We start from the raw sequence: 22,744 nt of genomic DNA on the forward strand, positions 1-22,744 counted from the left end.
GAGTATCAGGGTTCGAAGCCAATCTAGGCAGGAAAATTCATAAGACGCTTCTCTCCAATTGACTACCAAAAAGCTGGAAGTAGAGGGTGTGGCTCAAGTGGGTAGAACACCAGCCTTGAGTGAAAAAGCTAAGGAACAGTGTCCAGACCTTGAATTCAAGTCCTAGGACTGGCACCAAAAAAAATAGAATTTATTAAATAATCATAACCTAAGTTTAAGCCTGAATATACACACTCAGGCACATTTCTGGGCTCTATTTTTACGTTTGTTTTCCGGCTACAGAGGCTGTCCTCAGTCAGACTTTGTGTCATCCTTAACATTTGACTCATTCTTGGTTTATTTTAGTAAAACTAATATTTAGATTTTCTTAGCATTTGGGTTTTTAATGGATTTAAATTAAAACACCAGGTGCTGGCACATCATCTGTATACTTTTTCAATGTGTTCTCCTTAAAATAACATATCCAGGTATCATGTTTAATTTCAGACACATCAACATGAGTTGAAAAATGGCGGATCAGAAATCGTGGTCACCAATAAGAACAAAAAGGAATATATTTAGTGAGTATGTTATTATCTAAGTATTTTCCTCAAAATAATTTTGTACTTTCTTCTGGGATTTTTCTTTCTTTTTCCTTCTTTATCATCAGAAGCCCAAAACTCTTTTTCTCATGGAAAACACAGTATATAGCAAAGCGCAGAACCCTTTGTTCAATCCCTAGTACCATATGTCCTTACATTCTCATGTATTTGTGTACATTTGGATATTATTAAATACTAATGTTGTTGGTTACATATATAACATATCTTATATATTAGCTGTAATATGTGCTAGTACTTAACATATTAGTATAATAGTGTAATGATTAGAAAATAATATATAATGATCATAATTTATTATAGTACAAATTCTATAATTTAATTATAGTTCATAATTGTAACTCATTACAGTAATGATATAATATTAAGGAATTGTAATTATATTCCAGTTTTTACTTTAGGCATAGCTAGTTTTTATATCTATATAGATATATAGAGAGATTTTAAAACATATATATTAAGACATAGATAGATATTAAGAGATATATTAAAGAGATATATTAGTAATAGTAACTGATTATATTCAACTTCTTTCTGCTTTGGTCATCTTTATGTTCTGTTTCTAAGTAGAATAAAGATGTCTTAAGATTGTTTTTCCTTGGTTCATGTGTAAAATACCCAAACATGGGATTCTGTTTTTGTTTTTGTGTTTAGCCTTGTAATACAATGGCGGTTTGTCAACCGAATCCAGAAGCAGATGTCTGCTTTTAAAGAGGTATTTGTTTTCTTTCATTTTCTTCCTTTTGCTCTTCTACAGTTTCCAAGTACTGTCCTTAAGTTTCCAGTACCGGGCTTCCTTATAGCTTAGAAAAATAGATACATGGCTTGACAAAACCATGCAAGTTATACTTTTATATTAAAAAAAAATTCTGTCATGGGGCTGGAAGTGTGGCTTAGTGGTACAGTGCTTGCATGAAGCCCTGGGTTCAATTCCTCAGCACCACATATACAGAAAAGGCCAGGAGTAGTGCTGTGGCTCAAGTGGTAGAGTGCTAGCCTTGAGCAAAAAGAAGCCAGGGACAATACTCAGGCCCTGAGTTCAAGCCCCAGGACTGGCAAAAAAAAAAAAAAAAAAAAAAAAAGTAGCTCTATGAACAGCCCACTTGGTTGACATGTAGGAACTGTATCAGTTCCTTGAGCCTGCTAACCAAGATTAATACTTTTTTTTTTCTTCTAGGGCTTTTTTGAACTAATACCACAGGATCTCATCAAAATTTTCGATGAAAATGAACTAGAGGTAGGAATAAGAAGCACTGTTTGTGCTAACGTGGTTTTGAACCGGTGATTTTTTTTTTCTGGCTTCCAACCTTCCTGTGTGTGTGTCCGCCGTAGCTCCTTATGTGTGGATTGGGGGACGTCGATGTGAATGACTGGAGAGAACACACCAAGTATAAAAACGGCTACTGTGCCAATCACCAAGTCATCCAGTGGTTCTGGAAGGTAATCGAAAATTACCTCACTTCCTCAGGGCAAGATCAAATCATATACATGTCAATTGTTTGTGTGTATGTGTGTGCCAGTTCTGGGGCTTGCACTCAGGGTTTAGGTACTGTCTCTAAGCTTTTTGTTGTTGTTCTTGGTCATGGGGCTTGAACTCTGGGCCTGGGCTCTGTCCCTAAGCCCTTTAGCTCAAAGCTAGTGCTCTACCACTTTGAGCCACAGCGCCACTTCTGACTTTTTGGTGGTTAATTGGAGATAAGAGTCTCATGGACTTTCCTACCTGGGCTGCTTTCAAACCCCGATCCTCAGATCTCAGTCTTCTGAGTAGCTAGGATTACAGGAGTGAGCCATTTACTGGTGCCTGGCTGTACATGAACTCTTTTTTTTTTTTTTTTTTTGGCCAGTCCTGGGCCTTGGACTCAGGGCCTGAGCACTGTCCCTGGCTTCTTCCCGCTCAAGGCTAGCACTCTGCCACTTGAGCCACAGCGCCGCTTCTGGCCGTTTTCTGTATATGTGGTGCTGGGGAATCGAACCTAGGGCCTCGTGTATCCGAGGCAGGCACTCTTGCCACTAGGCTATATCCCCAGCCCTGTACATGAACTCTTGATGAACCATCTTAGTGGGTTATATGTAGATAATTCAGAGCAATACCCCTCTGTGATTGAACTTGGCCCTCTTCTCTGGACACAGCCCATCCTTCATACATATTAAAGATAAGCAGTGTGTTCCAAAGGCATTAATGCAGTGTTTGTGGCTGTGATAAATCTGCCTTTAGTTCCTACTGAAGTAGAGGTTCTCCATTGTTAATGGCTCCTTCAGATTTCCCTGAAAATATGTGTGCTGTTCAGTAATGTCAATAAATGTAATTTTTTTAAGCTGTAAATTATATCGGAAAAGAAAATTCTATTTCATGAGGGTGTAATTCCATTCTAAAGAATTACCATAGGGCTGGGGAGATAGCCTAGTGGCAAGAGAGCCTGCCTCGGATACACGAGGCCCTAGGTTCGATTCCCCAGCACCACATATACAGAAAAACGGCCAGAAGCGGCGCTGTGGCTCAAGTGGCGGAGTGCTAGCCTTGAGCGGGAAGAAGCCAGGGACAGTGCTCAGGCCCTGAGTTCAAGGCCCAGGACTGGCCAAAAAAAAAAAAAAAAAAGAATTACCATAGGCTAGGCACTGGTGGCTCATGCTTGTAATCCTGGCTACTCAGGAGGCTGAGATCTGAGGATCATAATTTGAACCCAGCCCATCCAGGAAAGTCTGTGAGACTGTGATCTCCTATAAACCACAAAAAATCTAAAAATAGAGTTGTCCCTCAAATGCTAGAGTGCTAACCTTAAGCAAAACAAGCTCAGAGCTAGTGTTCAGACCCTGAATGCCAGCCTCAGGACTGGCAACAACAACAACAAGTTTCCATAGAGGTGAGCACTAGTGAGCTCATGCCTGTAATCCCAGCTACTAAGGAAGCAGATTGTCAGCAGGATCATGGTTAGCTTGATACCTGTGCCTAATAATGCCTGTAACCCCAGCTATTCATGAGGCTGAGACCTGAGGACGGAGGTTTGAAGCCAGCTTAGGTGAGGGGGGGGGGAATCTGTGAGACTCTTATCTCCAATTAACCACCAAAAAGCCAAAATTGGAGCTGTAGCTCAAGTGCTAGAGCACTAGACTTGAGTGAAAAGCTAAAGGTCAGCATCAAGCCTCTGGGCTCAAGCCTCAGTAATAGCGCGCGCACACACACACACACATGCGCGCGCGCGTACGCACGCTCAAAAGTTTCCATGAAGCCTGGACATAAGACTTTCAAGAGCTTTATAAACCACATACATGAAGACAGATTTAATTAAAACAGCCTGCCCATTTAGTCCATGGTGATTAATGCTCCAAGTCAGTGTTAGCAGCATATTTTTCAGTATAGCTTTTGGACTCCCACCTCCACCCCCGACCCCCCAAGTGTTGTCTCCTGAATGAAGTGCTGACTCTCTCTCTCTCTCTCTCTCTCTCTCTCTCTCTCTCTCTCTCTCTCTCTCTCTCTCTCTCTCTCTCTCTCTCTCTCTCTCTCAGGCCGTGTTAATGATGGACTCGGAGAAGAGAATACGGCTGCTGCAGTTCGTCACCGGCACATCCCGGGTGCCCATGAACGGGTTTGCCGAGCTCTACGGTAATGATTTCCCGTAGAGCGTGACCGCGCCAGCTTGCTCTTCATCACTCATGTAATGTCTTCAGGGTTCTGTCATCGGCACTAACATTTAGCTTAACTTAAAAAAAAAACACAACTATCTCTGTAATCTTATCTGAGTATATTGGAAACCGTGTTTACTGGTATTGGAAGTAGGAAATTCAAAGGGAATACCATATTCGAGAGACACAGGGTAAAAAAAGAGAAATAACTACAAAAGCAATACTTGCAAAACTCTTTGGCGTAAGTGAACTGAACACCTGGGGGGGGAGGGAAAGGGGGGGAGGGAGGGAGGCATGAGGGACAAGGCAACAAACAGTACAAGAAATGTATCCAATGCCCAACGTATGATACTGTAACCACTCTGTACGTCAGTTTGATAATAAAAATTTGAGAAAGAAAAAAAAAAAAAAAACACAAGGATTATTGAGCATGGTGACACACTTGTGATCTCAGCTCATGGGAGATAGAACCCAAGGAAATTTCAAGTTCAAGGCTAACCTCATCTATGTATTGATACTCTGTTCCAAAAAAAACAACCAAGAGTGAGCTCACACCTGTAATAATAGCTTCTAAGGTGGCTGAGATCTGATGATGGAGGTTCAAAGCCAGCTCAGGCAGACCAAGTTGACGGACTCATCTCTAGTTAACCAGCAAAGATCTGGAAGTGAAGCTGTGGTTCAGATGGTATAAGTGCCAGCCTTGAGTGAAAAGTCTGAGTGAAAGTCCACTTCAAGCCCTGGTACTGGCAATAAATAAATAAGGAAGGGAGGAAAAGAAATGAAGAACTGTGACTACCGAGGAGCAGAGAAAAGTCTCTGGAATTATTTGTAATAAAAGAAAAATGTAGCTGGGTGCCAGTGGCTCATCCCAGGAGGCTGAGATCTGAGGATAGCAATTTGAAGTCAGCCTGAGCAGACAAGTCCGTAAGACTCTTATCTCCAATAAACTACTCAGAAAAGGCTAGAAGTGGCGCTGTGGCTCAGGTGGTAGAGCGCTAGCCTTGAACACGGAGAAGCTCAGGGACGATGTTCAGGCCCAGAGTTCAAGCCTCGGGACTGGCGGGAAAAAAAAAAAAAAAAAGTAAACCAGTGGGCTGGGGATATGGCCTACTGGCAAGATGCTTGCCTTGTATACATGAGGCTCTGGGCTCGATTCCCCAGCACCACATATACAGAAAACGGCCAGAAGTGGCGCTGTGGCTCAAGTGGCAGAGTGCTAGCCTTGAGCAAAAAGAAGCCAGGGACAGTGCTCAGGCCCTGAGTTCAAGGCCCAGGACTGGCCAAAAAAAAAAAAAGAAATGTAAACCAGACCCTGGTGCCTCACACCTGTAATCCTAACTACTCAAGAGGGTGAGATCGAAGGATTGTGGTTCAGATCTAGCCCAGGCAGGAAAATCCATGAGACTCTTTATCTCCAGTTAACCACCCAGAAAGCTTGAAGTGGAGCTGTGGCTCCAGGGGTAGAGCGCCAGCCTTGAGCCCAAAAGCTCACTCAGGGACAGCGCCCAGGCCCTGAGTTCAAGCCCTAGGACCAGCATTAAAACAGAAAATTCCAGGGCTGGGGATATGGCCTAGTGGCAAGAGTGCTTGCCTTGTATACATGAGGCCCTGGGTTCGATTCCTCAGCACCACATATACAGAAAACGGCCAGAAGTGGCGCTGTGGCTCAAGTGGCAGAGTGCTAGCCTTGAGCAAAAAGAAGCCAGGGACAGTGCTCAGGCCCTGAGTCCAAGCCCCAGGACTGGCCAAAAATAAAAAATAAAAAAAAATAAAAAAATAAAACAGAAAATTCCAAGAACACCCATTTTCCCTGTGCCCCTGTGGAAAACTCACCGGTGGCCGTGCAGTGGTGTTCAAGAGCGGTAAGACAGACACCCGTGACAACACTGAAGGTGCTCCAGGGGACCAGGGACATGCTGTTCACGGATCAGATGGCAAGCACCTCTTATTCCTTGCAGGCTCGAATGGACCACAGTCCTTTACGGTGGAGCAGTGGGGTGCCCCTGAGAAGCTGCCCCGAGCACACACCTGGTGAGCGAGTCTGAGCCCTTGCTAGATCGGAGTCCGCAGAGTTCCCCACACCCACACCGCTTCCCTGGAGTCTCCCAGCCATCCTCTCTCGTGGAAGCCACGCGGCTGGGTTTCCTGGGCAGACCTTCCTAACCCGCTTCCGTGTCTTCTCCTTTCAGCTTCAATCGCTTGGACCTGCCGCCCTATGGCTCCTTTGAAGAATTATGGGATAAGCTGCAGATGGCGATCGAAAACACTCAGGGTTTCGATGGAGTTGATTAAGCCAAACCAGCCGTGGTATCTTCCTTCCCCCCACCCCCCCCCTGCAATTTTCATAAGCAAAATCTTACCTTACATGTGTCTGGGAAAAGACTGAAAACCTAGCCACTGCGTCGGCCCCCAGCTAGCGCAGGAAAAGTTACCGAAAGAAAAAACTAGAAAGAAAAGCATGACAGCTTGCCACCACTTTCCTCTTTCCACCGTGTCTCAGAGCATTCGTTCTGTCTTTACGAGTGAGTTTCCACGCCAGGATTTACAAGTCCTGAAACCTGACACAGTGAGTTTTTTTCCTTCACACTTACCTCTTTTTTTTTTCTTTTTTGCAGTATTTGCCAGGCAGTTGTTTGTTTTTTAACTACTGAAAACGTAACTGTGAAGTATCTGTGATAAGTGTCATGTGTGAAAAACAAATGGATGCTTTTTTATTTTATTTTATTTTCTTTGAGAAGGAAAACTGAAGTTGGGAGAACAATTGTTTTCATATTAAGGAAACACCGGCGTGTTTAAGTTGTCTTTAGTGTTAATGCCAGTATTTATTCTTCTGTAGACTGGCCTAATTAATGCCCCTTATTGCCAGAATTTTTGGGAGAACTTTTGGAAAGTATGTTACCTATTGCAAAAAAATTGTGTTTACTTTCTTCACGTGTGTGTGCACACGTGCGTGTGTGCGTGCTGGTCCTGGAGCTTGAACTCAGGGCCTCGTGCTTTCACTTCACTCGAGCCTGGTACTCTTTTACCACTTGAGCCAAAGCCCCAGTGCAGCTTTTCGCTAGTTAATTAGGGATAGGATTTGTCTGTCCGGGCTACCTTTGAACCACAATCCTCGCATCTCACCCTTCTGAGTAGCTGGGATTACAGGCGTGAGCCATAGCGCCCGGCACTTTCTTCACTTTCAAAGTATTTGGCACTTGTTCGTACACAGCCTTACCCCAAGTGGCTCATAAGGAAGTGTGTGCCCTGTGGGGCAGGCCTGGGCGTTTTAATGGAGAAGGAAGTTAGAATTCCTCCTTCCAACGAGAGAACATCACAGCCGCTTTTGCACACACAGTGAAGAACTGAGGTCATTGTATCGTTGCTGCCCTTACACTTGCACAATTATGTAGTATGTCCATGTTTACAGGGTTGATTATGTTTACAGATTTAAGCTCATTTCTGTAGTGGCATTTTTTTTTAAAAATATTTTTTAGAATCACTTTCGTATTCAAGAAAATACAACCAAATAATTTGTTCAGATAGCCAAAGAGTAGCTCAGTAGTTCAGTGCATCATTTCTATTACATTTGTGACCACATTTCTTAGGCCTTCTACAAAATACTGCTTACGATGAAAATGATGAGTTATTATTACTACTATTATCGCTATAAAGCCAAAATCCTTCCGGACTCCTGCCTTCACATCTACTTTTGTGGAAGTACATAAAGGCCACGCCGCATGCATGCATTCAGGGAACGTGACCTGAGTGCCTGTGTATGCACAATGCTGTGTAAGCCCTTGGGATCAGGGTCCTTGAACAGCAGTGAACTGTAGCTCAGTGTTCATCCTCAAGGAGATGACAAATGTGTACAAATGAATTTGCAAACCAGCCGTCATAGGAATGAGCCAGAACAAAGTGAAAAGATACTCTAGGTCCCAGTGCACCTGCAGAAAATAAATTGTGCCAAGACTGTGTGGAGATGTTGCCTATCATATATTGGAATGGTTATATAGAAAAATTCTAGACAATGCTATGATTAAAAAAAAAACAACAAAAAACAATACTAAGCCTATTTCTCAGTATGGTTATCTCGGTGATGTAAGAATAATTGTAAATATGTGTTACAAACATTCTGAAATCTATATAAATGTTCTGAGAGACTTATCCCAAAGACCTCTGGCCACTCGCTTACGCTTGTTTGGGGTCTGCCATCCCCTGGTGGAGATTTCTGACCATGGTCAGCAAGCCACTTGCCAAACTTCCTCCCAGCCTGGATGGATCGTACACTCTCCCTCATGTCAACCAGCAGGGCTGCCAGGCCAGGACCGCCTTTATTTAGTCTGGCTGGGTGAACCACAGCAAGTTGTTGAACCCCTCTGGGCTCCTTTGTCTTCATCTGTCAATCAGAAGAACAGTGCCCGCCCTGTGGCCATGCAGAATTATGCCAAGTTCCGGAGAAAAATCAGAAAAGACTTTGGAAAGCACTAGTCTGAAGAAGCTTTCGCCTAGCCATCAGATTCTGTCAGATCAGGTGCTCCCCAAGAATTGCTTCTGTTGAAAGTGTATCGGGGATTGGGGAAGTCGGGGCTTGGCTGATACTACGTGCGCATCTCTGGGTGTGTGTTAGGACCCGTCACAATCCTGATTCAGTTTTTCCACCAGAGCAAAGTAATATCAATATGGGCCGATCCATTTGGAAATGTGCTTATTATGTAGTACGGAATGTAAAAGTCATTGTTGGAAAGCAAGGTTTTATTTTTTTAATTCTTTTTTGTGCCAGCACTGGGGCTTAAACTCAGTGCCTACGCGCTGCCCTTTAGCCTTTTTTTTTTTTTTTTTTTTTTTTTGCACAAAACTAGTGCTTTACTACTTGAGCCACAGCTTTTGTAGTTAGAGATGAGTCTCGTAGATTTTCCTGCCCAGGCTGACTTTGAACCTCAATCCTTTGGTCTCAAGCCTCCTGAGTACTTAGGATTATAGGCAAGAGCCACTGGTGCCCGGCTCTGTGGTTGTTTAAATGTCACTCCTATGAAAAGGCGTAGCTCTCAGAGGTTCAGAAAACACCAAGCTTTCTTTTCATCTGACCAATGGACTCATTTGAATGACCTGTGACTCAGACCCTGGGGTTCGTGAGGTCAGACTTGCTCCCTCCCACCGCCATCTCTGTCTCCCAGGAGTGGGCTGCCAGTCTGGAGGGAACTTCTATGAATCCACACTACCCCAACAGGAATGTGCACCCAGGAGAGGCTCTCTTTTATTTTTAGTTATTTTTATTTTTTTGATGCCAGTCCTGGGGCTTGCTTACAGGGCCCAGGCGCTGTCCCTGAGTGTTGTTTTTTGCTCAGGGCTAGTGCTCTCTACCCGTTGAGCTCCACTTCCAGCTTTTTCTGGTAGTTAATTGGAAATAAGAGTATCATGGGCCTCCCTGCCTGGGCTGGCTTCAAACCATGATCCTTAGCTCTCAGCCTCCTGAATAGCTAGGATTACAGGCGTGAGCCACCGGTGCCCAGCTTATTTTTATTTTTAATAAAGCAAGGGCATCATACTTTTCTAGAAAAGTATTTTAACCTACACTTTTCTCTAAACAAAACAAATTAACGTGCATTAAATTATATTACAAATGCTATTTTAAATGCCATCTGTTTCCATCTTTTATTTATAATTTTGAAGTTATTTTCATATAAACATCAAGTTTAACCATTTACTTTAATTAGAAACTATTGAATCTTTGTTGTTGTTCTTTTTTAAAAAAAGATTTTCTACCCTAAATATATATCCATCCTGATGTATCAAAACTTATTGCCTACTTTAAAGTATGAAATCACTTTTAAAAAGCTCAATTCCAAAAATAAAGTTGTATTCTAATTTTAAAAACAAAAGTGTGACTCATTTGTTAAGTAGAAGTGTTCTTAAGCCAGTATTCTGGGTGATGTAATTCTCAGCACAACCTTAAGCTTATATCTGACGTAAGTGATAATAATTTTCTTTTCTTTTTTTTGGCAGTACTGGGTATTGAACTCAAGACCTTGTGTTTGCTAGAGAAGTTCTTTCAAATTTGAGCCATGCCTCCACCTCTTTTTGCTTTAGTTTATTTTTCAGATAGGCTCTCCCGCTTTTGCCAAGACCAGCTTGGGACTACAATCATCCTACTTACATCTTCTATGTAATCTGGGATTATAGTGTGCACCACCATTCCAAGCTTGTTGGTGGAGAAGGGGTCTTGCTCCCTACCATTTGAGCTGGCCTTGAGCTAAGATCTTTCCAGTCTCCTCCTACTCAAGTAGCTGGGATAACGGGTATGTACCCCCGCACCCTCCTGACCATGATTATAAACTCTTAGCCACAGGGAATCAGTTTTCACTTTACAAAATGAAATAACCAATAGACCAAAAAGAATTGGAGATAGACTGGATACACTGCGTTAATATGCGGGTCTAAGGATGATGCTATTCTCCCTCTGAGAGCTCTCCCGAAGCAGAATCATGAAGCCCAGCCTACTGGCATGGGATTTAATCCACCCTCCACCTGGGAGGGGCAGGAGAGGGCAGATCCACCTTCCATCAGATCGCAGCCAATGATGTCTTCCTGTCAGAAGGCAGGGCAAGCCAACACCCCCTCTCCTTGCTCTTAATTGGTACAGCCCAAGAGCTAAGACTACTCTGTGTGTATATGTGTGTGTGTGTGTGTGCGCGTGTGTGTAATTAAACCCATTGATATATAAATATGTAATATATTTATTTTTATATAAGTATATAAAGCCCATCCATATTTATTTACTTATTTATTTTTACTTCACTTCTGGCTTTTGGCAAGTTAATTAGATAGAAGTATCTCAGGATAGGGCTGGGAATATGGCCTAGAGGCAAGAGTGCTTGTCCTGTATATATGAGGCCCTGGGTTCGGTTCCCCAGCACCACATATGTAGAAAATGGCCAGAAGTGGAGCTGTGGCTCACATGGCAGAGTGCTAGCCTTGAGCAAAAAAGAAGCCAGGGACAGTGCTCAGGCCCTGAGTCCAAGGCTCAGGACTGGCAAAAAAAAAAAAAAGTATCTCAGGGCTTTGCCTGCCTACGCTGGCTTTGAGCCATGATACTCAGATCTTAGCTTCCTAAGTAGCTAGGATTACAGCCATAAACTACTAGAGCCTGGCTTAATATTATTAGTGAACTCTTTTCTTTCTTTTCTCTCCCCGTTTCCCTCCATCCCTCCCCTCCTCCCCCCTCCCTCTCTTTCTTTCTTTTTGTGGGATTGGAACTCAGAGCCTGGGTACTATCTTTTGTGCCTACCACTTCACCACAGTTCCACTTCTAGCTTTTTGCTGGTCAATTGAAGATAAGAGTCTCATGGACTTTCCTGCCCGGGCTGGCTTCTAACCACGGTCCTCAAACCTCAGCCTCTTGCGTAGCTAGGATTGCAGGCGTGAGCCATCAGTGCCCAGCTTGAGCTGTTTTTTCATACTAAGTCTTCAAAAGTCCAGTGTGCTTTATCTCAGTGCACATCTCAGTTCAGACTGGCCCTGGGTCAGGCCCCTCGTAGCTGCTACTGCATGTGGGATGGCTCTGGTATCCATGAACAAAAGGCTGAGCTTTGAAATCATATAAAGATGCTGGCTGCTGGTGGCTCACTCCTATAATCCCCACAACTCAGAAGGCTGAGACTTGAGAATTGAGGTTCAAAACCAACGTAGGCAGTAAAGTCCTTTGAAACTTTTATCTACCAGTAACCACCAAAAAGGTGGGAGTGGCGCTGTGGCTCAAGTGGTAGAGCACCAGTCCTGAGCAGAAAAAGTAAAATGAGAATAAGAGTCCTGGAGTTCAAGCCCTAATCCCAGCATATGAGAGAGAGAGAGAGAGAGAGATGCATGCATACGTACATACATGCATACATAAGATTGGGGAATAAATATGGATGGTGGATGGATGGTTAAGGTGTGTAAAGGAACCGTGAGGCATCTAGAAGGTTCTCTTTTGCTTCCTTCAGGAAGCTCAGAGACTTGGAAGAGCTAAGTGTTGAACAAGCAACACTAGCCATGAGGAACAGTTTGGCTGTGTGTGGCTCCTTGGGGTGGAGGGCGAGGCCACCCCATGCTGAAGGTCCTGGGGGAAAGGGGAAATGCACAAAACATGGAAGCCAGCCTCCAGGAAAGCCCCTTGCAGCACGGAGGGGTTGGGGAATCGATGGGAACCAGGATGATGGTGGCTTATCAGAGAAAGCCAGACACGGAGGGTGGTGAAGATCACTCCTCCTGGGGTGCAGCAGGGGAGACTGTGGGAGAGGCATGGATAATGGGCAGGGGGGCCCTCTGACGGGGAGCTGGAAGCTGCCCTGTCCACGAGACTCTTTTTGTTGCCAGTCCTGGGGCTTGGACTCAGGGCCTGAGCACTGTCCCTGGCTTCTCTTTGCTCAAGGCTAGCACTCTGCCACTTGAGCCACAGCGCCACTTCTGGCCATTTTCTGTATATGTGGAGCTGGGGAATTGAACCCAGGGCTTCATGTATACAAGGCAAGTACTCTTGCCACTAGGCCATATCCTCAGCCCGGAAGCTGCCCTGTCATTGTCTGCAGTGCAGGTGGCCCCGTGGGCTGGGGGGAGTGACATAAAGCAAGGGATTCCTCAGAGGCAACTCATGAGTGGATCCCAAGGGATGAAACAGCAGCACAGATAAATAGATACAGGTTGTAGAAAGTCCCTGAGCTGTGTCCCCATCCATAGTGAGCAGCTATAGAGAATGCACATCAGCCAGTGGGCCTGGGATTGGCTGGCAGGTTAACGTTCTTCCTGTGGGCATGGGTAGCTACTCAAGAGGCTGAGATCTGAGGACCCAAGTTCAAAGCAAGTCCTGGGCAGGAATGTCCACGAGACTTTTATCTCTGCGAGGGTGGCTCAAGTGGTAGAGTGCTAGCCCTGAGCCAAAGAATCTCAGGGGCAGTGCCCAGACCCAGAGTTCAAGCCCTAGGACTAGGGGGGAGGAGGGGAAGGCATTAAATTTTAAACTTGTGGGACTGAAGGGGTGGGCACCCCATTGGCTCACGCCTATAGTCCTAACTTATGAGGTTAGTGAGGTTTGAAGGTTCATGGCTCAAAGCCAGCCCAGTCAGAAAAGTCTGCAAGATTTCATCTTCTAAAGAACCAGCAAAAATGTCAGACTGGGGACATGGTCCAAGAGATAGAGTGCCAGCCATGAGCGAGAAGGCAGAGTGAGAGCACGAGGCCTTGAGTTCAAGTCCTAGTAGCAGCACAGTTAAAAGTGAAGAAGACGAAGGGCAAAGGCAAGGTGCAGACCCCAAGTTTCCTGTGCGGATAGCCCAAGTCTCCTGCTGCAACCACAGTGAGAGAAACGGGACTGCCAGCCTGAAAATGGTACCAGGGCAGACGCAGCCTTCCGGCAAGAAGAAGTGAATCCAAGACGGGGTAGACACGGGATTCATCAGTAAACAAGCGTGTTCCCCTCGCAAGAACATTTTGCCACACACTTCAGGAAGCCAATCAAAATTATCAACATCTGTATGGAATGTCATCTAAGTGGTGACTTGGGAAAGGATGGAAAAAAGGCAGATGGTTTGCAGAGAACAGACAAGCAAACACATAATTCTAAGCCAGGTACATGGCCCATGCCTGTATTCCTAGAACCTGGGAGACTGAGATCTGGAGGAGCACAGTTCGAAGCCATCCAGGACAGAAAAGTCTGTGAGACTTTTATCTCCAATTGAAAGCTGATAGTGGAGATGTGGCTCAAGTATAAAGCATGCGTTAAAAACAAAAAGGTAAGGGGCTGGGGATATAGCCTGGTGGCAAGAGTGCCTGCCTCGGATACACGAGGCCCTAGGTTCGATTCCCCAGCACCACATATACAGAAAAACGGCCAGAAGTGGCGCTGTAGCTCAAGTGGCAGAGTGCTAGCCTTGAGCAAAAAGAAGCCAGGGACAGTGCTCAGGCCCTGAGTCCAAGCCCCAGGACTGGCCAAAAAAAACAAAAAGGTAAGAGTGCAAAGCCCCTGACTTTAAGCCCCAACAGAAACACACACACACACACACACACACACACACACATACACACCACTTTCAGTATTGGTGAACGTTAGAAAAAGGAACAGTTCCCTCAAGTTGAAGGAAAGACTTGAAGGGCTAGAAGATCAACTGTCCAGCCTGGATGTTTGGTTCTAAACTGTTTACCTGAAACCAATCTCCGAGCCAGAGAACACAGTCAAGGCAGGGGTTCTGGTGTGGGTGGTGGCGTTCTGGTTTAATTTCTTTTGTCTGCATAAGATTTCACTTGAGGCTTTTGTGTAGGAGAAAGATTTCACCATGCTGGCCCACAAAATGCGTCCCCAGATTGAATTACTTACTAGGAAGATGCTTGCTGGTCATGGGCAGAGGCAGGGATAAACGCGCTTGCAGCCAAGGGGAAACGCGTAACTGAGGTTTCAGAAAATTACATGTGTTTCCTCCTTAAAGAGAGCCCACAATTCTCTGAGCTTAGAGAATCGTTTCCAGAATGATCATCACTTTTTTTTTTTCTGAGCACCCTCTCCCAGCCTCGGGGGGCAGCGGGGGGTGAGGGGGAAGAACCTCACTCTGAAGTTTATTTGTCAAAATTCTGGGGGCTTGGAAATCTATTCAGCTAATGGAACACAGCTTCTTTAACCACCACCACCCCCTTTTTGTTGTCATAGGTCATGGGGCTTGAACTTAGGACCTGAGCGCCTCCCTGAGCTCTTTCGCCCAAGGCTAGAGCTCTACTACTTTGAGCCACAGCACCACCTCCCGTTTCCTGGTGGTCCATTGGAGATAAGAGTCTCATGGACTTTCCTGCCCAGGCTGGCTTTGAACTATGAACCTCAGCTCTCAGTCTCCTCAGTAGCTAGGATTACAGGCGTGAGCCATCAGCACCCAGCTCTTTATCCCTTTTAAAACGATCAAGCACAGATAGACTGCGTGGTTAGAGGGGTGACTCGCTCAGCCTCTTAAGTTGTGGATAGGTTCTTTATGTCGTTTTTCAAATCCATGACAAATACAATTTACAAGTGATCTAATCGTTCACCTTCTTTCTAATTAGGAAGAATACTGAGACAGAAGTCACTCAAGTCATTTTGACATGGACATAACTTTTTTTTTTTTTTGCCAGTCCTGGTGTTTGAACTCAGGGCCTGAGCACTGTCCCTGGCTTCTTTTTGCTCAAAGCTAGCACTCTGCCACTTGAGCCACAGCGCCACTTCTGGCTTTTTCTATATATGTTGAACCCAGGGCTTCATGTATGCTAGGTAAGCACTCTACCACTAAGCAGCCACATTCCCAGCCCCCGGAGATAACATTTTTTAAAATATTCTCTCTCTCTCTGTATATATATATTTGCCAGTCCTGGGGCTTGAACTCAGGGCCTGGGCACTTAGCGTTCCTGAGCATTTTTGCTCCAGGCTTGCGCTCTAGCACTTGAGCCAGAGCTCCACTTCTGCCTTTTTGCTGATTAGTTGGTGATCACAGTCTCGTGGACTTTCCTGCCCGGGCTGGCTTTGAACCACAATCCTCAAATCTCAGCCTCCTGAGTAGCTAGAATTACAGGTGTGAGCCACCAGTGCCCGGCTGGACTTTTCCAAATTCTCTTTGATGTATTTTTCTTTTTACTGTCTCGGCAAAGTTAGCAGAGTTCATGCCTGCTTTCTCTTCTGAGAGCTCAGAAGGTTTTGGCACGGATCCTCCAGTAAATTAGGAACAGATCTGGAAGTGAGGTCGGCCTCCTTGGGTGGTCTCCCTGACCCGAGCTTCACAAGGAAGGGTCCACACATAATGTACTCACCTTAATCTCACCGGGCCTGACCCGCAGGTGAGGCTTAGAGACAAACCCTCCGTTCAGAAGATCATTCACATGGTCCCTTCCTCTCTCCCACTTGCCCAGAGTGTCAATCAGTGCCCCAAATGCACACTGTTCCTCTGCTATTAATAGAGCTCTAGCCAGATTTGCATGTGTGTGTTTGTTTACCACTGTTTATTATTATTTATTATTGTGCACTAGGGCTTGAACTTAGGACCTGGGTACTGTCCCTGAGCTTTTCTCACTCAAGGCTGGTTCTCTGCCATTTGAGGCTTAACCCCACTTCTGGGTGTGTGTGTGTGTGTGTGTGTGTGTGTGTGTGTGTGTGTGTGTGTGTGTGTGTGTGTGTGTGTGTGTGTGTGTGTGTGTGTGTGTGTGTGTGTGTGTGTGTGTGTGTGTGTGTGTTGGTCCAGGGACTGATTACTGTCAGCACTCGGCCTTGAACCTCTTTGTGCTCAAGGCTAGCATTGTACCACTTGAGCCACAGCGCCACATCTAGCCTTTTCTGAACAGTGTATTGGAGATAAGAGTGTCATGGACTTCTCTGCCTAGACTGGTTTCAAATCATGATCCTCAAATCTCAGCCTCCAGGGTAGTTAGGAGTATAGGTGTGAGTCACCCGCACCCAGCTCAAACTTTCTAATAGTTAAATGCTAAAACAAATCAGAAATCGGGGCTGGGGATATGGCCTAGTGGCAAGAGCGCTTGCCTCACATACATGAGGCCCTCGGTTTGATTCCCCAGCACCACATATATAGAAACGGCCAGAAGTGGTGCTGTGGCTCAAGTGGCAGAGTGCTAGCCTTGAGCAAAAAGAAGCCAGGGACAGTGCTCAGGCCCTGAGTCCAAGCCCCAGGACTGGCAAAAAAAAAAAAAAAACAAACATCAGAAATTTAATTTTTAAAGGTGCTTTGGGCTTCTTCCTAGGTTTGACTCACAGAGGGGGCTGGTAGAGATTCTTCGCTGAGGGAAACAGCAGAAAGCTGTCCTGTTCCTCTCTGTTCTTCATTCTCTGATCAATTTCTGCCTGCCATCTTCGTCTCCTATGCGTAAGTGTGTGAGGACAGAAGGACAGGCGCTTGGCGGGGGGGCGGGGGAGTATTTCTCTGCAGAAGAGCCAGTGGCCAGTTGATTTTTCTCTCCTGTCTACAAGCCCTGAAGCACTCCTTCTCTACTTCTCTCTTCTGAGTGTTTCTGTCTTAAGATTCATGCCTGGGGTTACATTCGCCTCCCTTTCCCAATCCTCAAGAAGAGAGAAGCTGTTTATCTTTCTCAAGACATTTTACAGTTTAGGTGGGAAAGATCTGGCTTCCTGCTGAGCCCAAAGAAACAGATTCCCTCCCTCCCCCCCCCCCAAAAAAAAAGATAATAAACCTTGTCCCTGGCATTTCCTGGTAGCGCAAAGCATCCCGCTGCAGCTGACATTGATAAAAGCTCATCAAAGGCCTTGAACAATCTGGAAACAGGCTTTGGAAAGCATCGTTTGGTCCTTGAAGCAGGTTAGCATGAAAAACATTGCTCTTTTTCTCTGGAGAGCGCATGACTCGCTGGGTTTTGTGTCGCATTCCTAAGTGGAAAACAAGTTCATTTTCCAATGTAATTTGACCTTCTTAAAAAAAAATACAAAAGCATTCTTGAACAAATGAAAAGACACCCCTGTTTGTTGCCCAGGGTGAAATCAACATCACCAAAGAACCGTGTCATTTTCCCTAACTTAATTTAAAAACCTAATAGGATACCAGCAAGCTGCTCTAACAGTTCACAGGGAAAAACAGCAAATGCAGAGACAGCTAGGAACACACTAGAGAAAAACTAACAGTGCTGACTCCATCATACATAAAAATAGGCTGAGATCTGAGGAGCATCTAGCTTGGACAGAAAAGTCTGTGAGATTCTTATCTCCAATTAACACCCAGAAAACCCAGAAGTGGGTGCTATGGCTCAAAGTACTAGAGCACTAGCCTTGAGCAAAAAGAGCTCAAGTTCAACACCCCCCCCTTCCCTCCCAAAAGAAAAACATATATTGAGCTTAATGTATCAGTCATTGAACTAAGATTATGTAAGATCACAAGAAGATCTAGTTGAGAATATACAAGCAGTCTCAGTACTTTTACAACATTTTTTGTGTGTGCATGTGTACCAGTACTAGGCCTTGAACTCGACTTCTTTGTGCTCTACCACTTGAGCCATAGCACCAGTTTTTGAGTTCTAGTTTTTTTGAGTGGTTAATTGGAGTTAAAGAGTCTCACAGTGGCTTTGAACCACAAAAATCAGATCCAGCCTCCTGAGTAGGTAAGATTACAGGCATGAACCACCGGCACCCAGCTTCCTTTAGATTTTTTTTTTTTTTTTTTGCCAGTCCTGGGGCTTGAACTCATGGCCTGAGCACTGTCACTGGCTTCTTTTTGCTCAAGGCTAGTAGTACTCTACCACTTGGGCCACAGTGCCACTTCTGGCTTTTTCTGTTTATGTGGTGCCAAGGAATTGAACCCAGGGCTTCATACATGCTGGGCAAGCATTCTACCACTAAGCCACATTCCCAGCCCCTTCTTTTAGATGTTTGAACCACAGCTCCACTTTTGGTTTTTGGGTGGTTAACTACAGAGAAGAGTGTCACAGGCTTTCACCTTAGCTGGCTTTGAACTATGATCCTCTGATCTCAGCTTCCTGAGTAGCTAGGACTACAGGCATACGCTGCCAGCTCCTGTCATAACTTTTCTTTAAATAAAATAATTTCAAAAGGTTAAATAATACAGACTGAAAATTGTATCAATGAAGCTATTGAATCTTTAATTCCACACCCCCACCTTTATTTCCTTTGTCCATATCAATAAACAATGTTTCTGCTGTTTATCAGCTTGACACATTATTTCCAGTTATCACAGGTTATATTAGGTTATTTATTCTCTCACCATTTGACCACAACATATTTTAATTTTCAATTTCTCTGCTGAAATGTTTTTCGTACCTTAAAAAAAAACACCTTTGTATTTCCTCCCAGCTTTGACCAGTGGTATTGTTTGGCTTTCTGTCCTTGGTTGTATTGGGGTACTTGTTAAGTAGGCATTCCACCGCTTGAACCACTTTCCTCAGCATTCCTAGTTTTTTCCCCCATCTGATTTTATGGGAAAGGTCTTCCAGCCACTGAGTGAATAGGCAACCATTTAGCTAGGCTAGAGTCTGGATGATTCTAGAACTGCTCCGTTTGGTAATTATGTATGCTGTGTGTGAGGCATGTGTGTGTCTGCTATTATTGTGTCTTGAACTCAGTGCCTGGGCGTTGTCAGTGAGCTTTTTTTGTGCTTGGAGGTAATGCTCTGCCATTTGATCCATAGCTCCATTCCCAGCTTTCTGGTGGTTTATTGGAGATAAGAGTCTCATGGACTTTCCAAGTTGGCTTTGAACCACAGTCCTCAGATCTCAGCCTCCAGAGTAGCTAGGATGACAGGCGTGAGCCACCGGCACCCAGCCACTTCTTTGTTTGCTTAAAAAAAAAAAATCTTTAAAGCAGGGGATGGGAGAAGGTGGGAGAAAAATGAGGGAGGAGGTGACAAGTTTGATAAGCAATGTACTCACTGTCTGACCTACGAAACTGTAACCCTCTGTACCTCACTTTGACAATGAGTAAATCAATTTTTTTTTAAATCCTTCATGCATTCCACTTTCTTTTGCCAGGATAACAGTTTCTGGCCCCCAAGACTGTAGATGAGAAAGAAGGAAAAAACAATGGGGTCAGCTGACCTGCTTGCCCTCCTTCCTCAAGGCCTCCCTGGCCTGGACCCCGACCCTTGGCCCCTTTCTGGAACACTGGGTCTGCGCCTGCAGTGCCCCAGGGCCCGGGTTTCCTCCAGTGGAAGGCTCTGTGGGGACCTGGGCCTGCGAGAAGCAGAGCTAGCTGGGCCAGCGCCTGTCCATAGCGGGGGGATTCCAGAGCAGCCTTGCTTTTAAAGCCCCACACGTTATAGCTTCCCATTCCGAACCTGCCCGGCTCAGTGCCATCCTAGCTACTCAGGAACCTGAGATCTGAGGATCACAGTTCCAAACCAGCCTGGGCATGAAAGTCTGTGAGACTCTTTATCTCTAGTTAACCACCAAAAGGCCCAGAGGTGGGAGTGCAGCCTGACAGGGAGAACGCCAGCTTTGAGCAAAAAGCTAAGCAAGAGAGGCCCTGAGTTTAAGCCCCAGTACCAGCACACACACACACACACACACACACACACACACACACACACACACACACTATAGTATCCTTCCTTTAATAGCTTGGAACTGTAGTAAATAATCATGACACTCTTGCTAATTAGGTTAATAATTATGTGGAAGGCGTCACTGTGATCATATTGACTCTTGATGTGTGCATTCTCTCTGTGTGTTCAAGGACCCTGGCAGCTCACTCCTATAATCTTAGCTATCACGAGCCTGAGATCTAGGGGATTGCAGCTTGAAACCAACCCAGGCAAAAAAAAAGTCCTCAAGAATCCTAACTAGCAAAAACAAACAAACCAGGACTGGAGGCAAAGCTCAATTGGCTGAACACTGGCCAAGCAAGCTAATTGAGTGCAAGGCCCTGAATTCAAATTTCAGTACCAAAACAAAGAAGACTTCGTTAACCCATCAGTGTGGTCTTACGGCTCCGAGGACAGGGCAGGCAGATGGCCGCGCAACAAGAAGGCCTAGAGAAACCCAAATGTTAGAGGCCCAGGCTGTACCTTGCCCATCAGAAAGCACACTTAGATGGTACCTGCCCTGGGCCTGTACCCCGGATCTTACCCACCTACCAGTTGTTTCTGGGCATCTGAGAAGTGGGAGCTGGCATCTGAGACCTGAATGACCTTGACAAATGATGACAAGACGGGGGGGGGGGGGCGGGGAGGGCGGGGGAAGAAAGATGATTTGAAATTTGAAGGATTCTCTAACTCAGCTGGAATAGATTTTGCTAACCCTCACATACACTCGCCCACTGGCCCTCCCTCTCTTCTCTAAAATAACCTGTGGCAATTATGAAAATGATTTCCAGGAAGGAAGATATTAAAATGCAAGTTAGGTACAGTGGTGACTGTAAATCATTGAGGGAAAATGTCACTGCTGTGTTTAGAGTCCAGTGTAGATGCTTGGGAAGACTACAAAGGTGATATTGGGATGACCCAAAGGACCGCAGAGGTAGTCAGACCCAGAGGCGTCCTCTTACAGATGGAGAGGGCAAGAGACAGTTACTATTAGCAAAAGAGCTCAGAGTCCGGAAGGAGACCCGTGTGTCAGACATGTTCCTTGGCAAGCAGTAGATGCTGGCTTTGTGGGGTTACTGTCTCACCTAATTCTTCCAACAGGGGGCAGTGCTGAGCTTAGGTGTTCCGGCCGGTCTTCGCAGCAGGTAGGATGCTTGTTGGGTTCGCTGTGGAGTGATCAGAGGTGGGAACTACTTGGGAAGGAGAAAGGCAACTTTCTGTAGCAGAAACCAGATTTTAACAGAAGCACAGGAATGAAGTGGAAACTTGAGCACTGCCACAGAGAACACAGGTCTTGTGTGACACAAAAAGTGACAGGACCAAGGAATCCATCGCAAACTTGAGTCTACACAGGGACAGTTCTCATGCTAGACTATTGACTGGAGACAGGCTCTCTAAGTTCCCTTTTGTAGCCCTCCATGTTCTGCGTGTGCACTGGTACGCAGACTTGAGCTCAGGGCCTGAGTGCTCTCTATCCCTGATCACTTTTCATTCAAGGCTCACCTTCTACTACTTGAGTCACAACTCCACTTCTGGCTTCTTTTTTATGTTTTTTGCTTGTTAACTAGAAATCAGAGTCTCACACAGACCTTTGCTACCCAGACTGGCTTTGAACTGTGATTCTCAGATCATAGCCTCCTTTGGAGCTGAGACTACAGGCAGGCCCATGGTGGCCATCTATTTAACAAGTGTCCATTGAAGTTCTGCTGTGGTCCACGCAGCAGGAACTGTATTTTCCAGGTAAGGTAGTGGTCTGGGGTTTACGAAAACGTTGGTGGAGCAGACAGGCTGTTTGATAAGTGTTGTTTCCTGATATCTTCTCAGGAACTACTTGCCTTCTTGGAATCTGTTCTCCACCATGGCGCCTGTTTCCGTTCAGGCCTCTGGAGCAGGGAACAGGGCAAGGTGGCTGCTTTTCCCCAAACTCCTCTGGAGCCTCAGGTCAGATATCTTTTGTAGGTGGCATGCATGTATAGGTTAGGGCCACTGGGACACACAGAAAGATGAAGGAAATTCTATCATCACTCAGCTACCACAGGAGACTCTCTGACCCTCACTTCTTACTCCTGTTAAAAAGAAAATAAGGGAGACAAAGTCGGCTGCTGGTGGCTCATGCCTGTAAACCTAGCTACTGGGGAGGCTGAGATCTGAGGATTATTGTTCAAAGCCAGCCCAAGCGGAAAAGTCCCTGTGAGGCTCTTATCTCCAAGTAGTCAAAAACCAGAAGTGGAACTGTAGAGCACTAGCCTTGAGCACAAAAAGGCTCAGGGACAGTGCCCCAGGCCCTGAGTTCAAGCCCCACAACTGACCAAAAAAAGGGGGTGGGGGTGGGGAAGACAACAGATTTTAGATTTTTTTTTTCTTCATAGAATTGTTGTGGGGGGGTCATGCAGTTCCGCCAGCAGGTGGCGCCTCCGATCCAGCTTTCCAACGGGGCTGGGTGTTGACTAATTTGTTAAAAATAAACAAAAACTTGCCCTCAGCTTCCCAAAGTAGCCTGGAGACTCT

General features: G+C 45.4%; 1 protein-coding gene across 5 annotated transcripts in view; it reads left to right on the forward strand.

Annotated features, from left to right (window-relative positions):
* The window catches only part of Nedd4 (NEDD4 E3 ubiquitin protein ligase), a 60,214-nt gene extending 51,155 nt beyond the window's left edge, over positions 1 to 9,059 (forward strand). For 4 of the 5 annotated variants that reach the window (XM_048332169.1, XM_048332171.1, XM_048332170.1 and 1 more), the window contains 7 exons: positions 487 to 560; positions 1,254 to 1,314; positions 1,777 to 1,836; positions 1,932 to 2,039; positions 4,104 to 4,200; positions 6,179 to 6,251; positions 6,410 to 7,676. In XM_048332169.1, coding sequence (XP_048188126.1) covers positions 487 to 560; positions 1,254 to 1,314; positions 1,777 to 1,836; positions 1,932 to 2,039; positions 4,104 to 4,200; positions 6,179 to 6,251; positions 6,410 to 6,512 — 576 coding nt within the window. In that variant the 3' untranslated portion in view covers positions 6,513 to 7,676. Of the gene's footprint in view, positions 1 to 486; positions 561 to 1,253; positions 1,315 to 1,776; positions 1,837 to 1,931; positions 2,040 to 4,103; positions 4,201 to 6,178; positions 6,252 to 6,409; positions 7,677 to 7,874 lie in introns of those variants that run through there. The other variant, XR_007208771.1, reaches the window with a different exon arrangement.
* The last annotated feature ends 13,685 nt before the right edge of the window (positions 9,060 to 22,744 follow it).

The sequence above is a fragment of the Perognathus longimembris genome, chromosome 23, assembly GCF_023159225.1.
Source record: "Perognathus longimembris pacificus isolate PPM17 chromosome 23, ASM2315922v1, whole genome shotgun sequence".
NCBI classification, from domain to species: Eukaryota; Metazoa; Chordata; class Mammalia; order Rodentia; family Heteromyidae; genus Perognathus; species Perognathus longimembris.